This window comes from Otolemur garnettii, unplaced genomic scaffold, assembly GCF_000181295.1.
Source record: "Otolemur garnettii isolate 467f Iridium unplaced genomic scaffold, OtoGar3 scaffold00027, whole genome shotgun sequence".
Classification (NCBI taxonomy): domain Eukaryota; kingdom Metazoa; phylum Chordata; class Mammalia; order Primates; family Galagidae; genus Otolemur; species Otolemur garnettii.
The window spans coordinates 16638486-16640496 of NW_003852422.1; the positions used below are offsets into that span (position 1 = coordinate 16638486).

At 38.6% G+C, this 2011-nt stretch overlaps 1 protein-coding gene across 1 annotated transcript in view; it reads right to left on the reverse strand.

Annotated features, from left to right (window-relative positions):
- Positions 1 to 2011, reverse strand: part of NEDD4L (neural precursor cell expressed, developmentally down-regulated 4-like, E3 ubiquitin protein ligase) — a 339833-nt gene that overhangs the window by 27177 nt on the left and 310645 nt on the right. Inside the window, exon 20 of the mRNA XM_023512363.1 lies at positions 1113 to 1178. Within this exon, the coding sequence (XP_023368131.1) occupies positions 1113 to 1178 (66 nt within the window). The remainder of the gene's footprint in view (positions 1 to 1112; positions 1179 to 2011) is intronic.

The window sequence follows — 2011 nt, forward strand, 5'->3', positions numbered from 1 at the left end:
TCTCTCCAGGACAGATGAGGTCCAGGACTGGGGACCTTGCTTGCTGTAAAGAAGGGTCTGCAGAGACAGTTTCTAGGCAGAAGACAGGGCTCTTCAAAGAGCAAGGCTGGGTGCTCTCCACAAAGTCACTGCCTATTACCAGAGGATGTGACTTACAAAGAAACACAAGGATCTTACGCGATCAAATTTGAGTTTTGAAGGTAGCAGATCATTACCAAAGTAGTACTCACAATCTACTGAATTTGGACTTGGGAACAGAACAGAAGCCCTAGGTGAGAGCAGAGACTGTGCTCAATGCAGACAACATGCCCAGGACAGGATGGACGGACTGTGGGAAGGGAGCAGGGAGTGCCAGCACCAGCGCACAGGCCCTGGGACAGATTGAATGGCGGTGGCCTCTCTCCTTTCCCCAGTGGTGCAACCCCAGTGGTTCAGCAAATAGGACCAAACTGCTAAAACCCACGGTAGGGAGGTAGAGCCAGAAAGTAAAGCAGAAGACACACCGTGGAATAATTTGGGGGTGGCATGTCGGCAGAAAATAGAACACTGTGATTTAAAACAGTCGACTATAAATATCTTACAGGGTTTCTCAGTTTTAAACTGCCAGTGAGAACTGTAATCAGAAAATTACACTTGGACCTAATACCGCCAATTATTTACTTAAATATTATAAACTTTACATAGCAAATATCAATATTATGGTTAAGAACCATACTTTTGAATTTATCGGGATGACTTTAACAGTTTTCTAACTAGGGTCTAGATTTTATGAAGTATGATAACCATATGTAATTGTAGGGGCGTCCCCAGATTTTTTGACTAGGGTACTGAATTATTTTACATCTCATAAAAATCATTTCTTTTTTTTGGTATTACATAAGAAATTACCCTTCAGGTGATTTGATATGTAATACTGCGTTAATCTTCACTTACCATTTCTGTTAAAAAGAAAATTCAGATTGAAGATTCAGGTGGATCAAAGTGCAGTGGAGAAAGGAAGGTGATATTTTTAGTATACATATAAAAGTAACAAAACAAGTTGTTCTCGCTGAAGTAACTTTCGTAACTTGCAAATGACTAAAACACATTTTTTGCAAGATATGATTACTCACGGGTTTCTTTAATTTCTTCCTAAAGTAGTCATATTTCTGCTTAAATTCTCTGGAGTAAGGAACAGCCTGGAAGATAAATTTATAAACATAGATAATGCAAACAATACACTTGGAATTTTATATACACTGAGGCAACATTCACAGAATTTCATGAATCATAAAGATTAAATTTTCACCCTTCATAGTATCCACAGAAAATTTATGTAACATCTACATGGTACATGGGAAAGTCCTAGAACTGAATAGGGATAATCAGCATTGAATGGGGCTTTCCCCTTGAAGACAGCTATATTGATACTCAAGAACTCATGCAGGGGATGTGTTGTAAACTAAGGGTGCTTTCTATGTGACTTTAGTCAGAATACAAGTGAGGAGGTAATTTGTCTGTAGTTAGGTAAGAGTTACTGCCTATGATACTACACACACAACCCCAAACTAAGAAGTAGGACCTTTGTGGGGAAACACAGTGAGCAGAAGGGGATACATGCTCTCATTGAGGAATAGAAAATCAAGTAGACAGCATTCTTAGAGAGTCCTCGATTTTAGGAGTCAAAAGTTTTGCCCCTGAATATTTATTGGTTTAGGGTCAGGATTTCTTTAAATAGCCAATGTCTTATCTATAAAATAAAGTAATGGTGCCAGGTGTGGGTTCAGGAACCGAGTTAACTATAATTATTCAAAAGTTCTGATCTCTCTTCAGGCAAAAAAATATTTTAAGGAAGTCACTTAAATTACCTTTATTTGCTATTTGTAACTTAGAAAATCTCAGACTTTTCCATGACTTTAGGCCATGGAAAAAGGTTTGCAATTTTTTTTTTATGAAGCGAAAGGATTGACGTCTGCACACACACAGGCCTACAACAGTCTCATACTCAGAGCAACTCAGCGCTTTCAGCAAA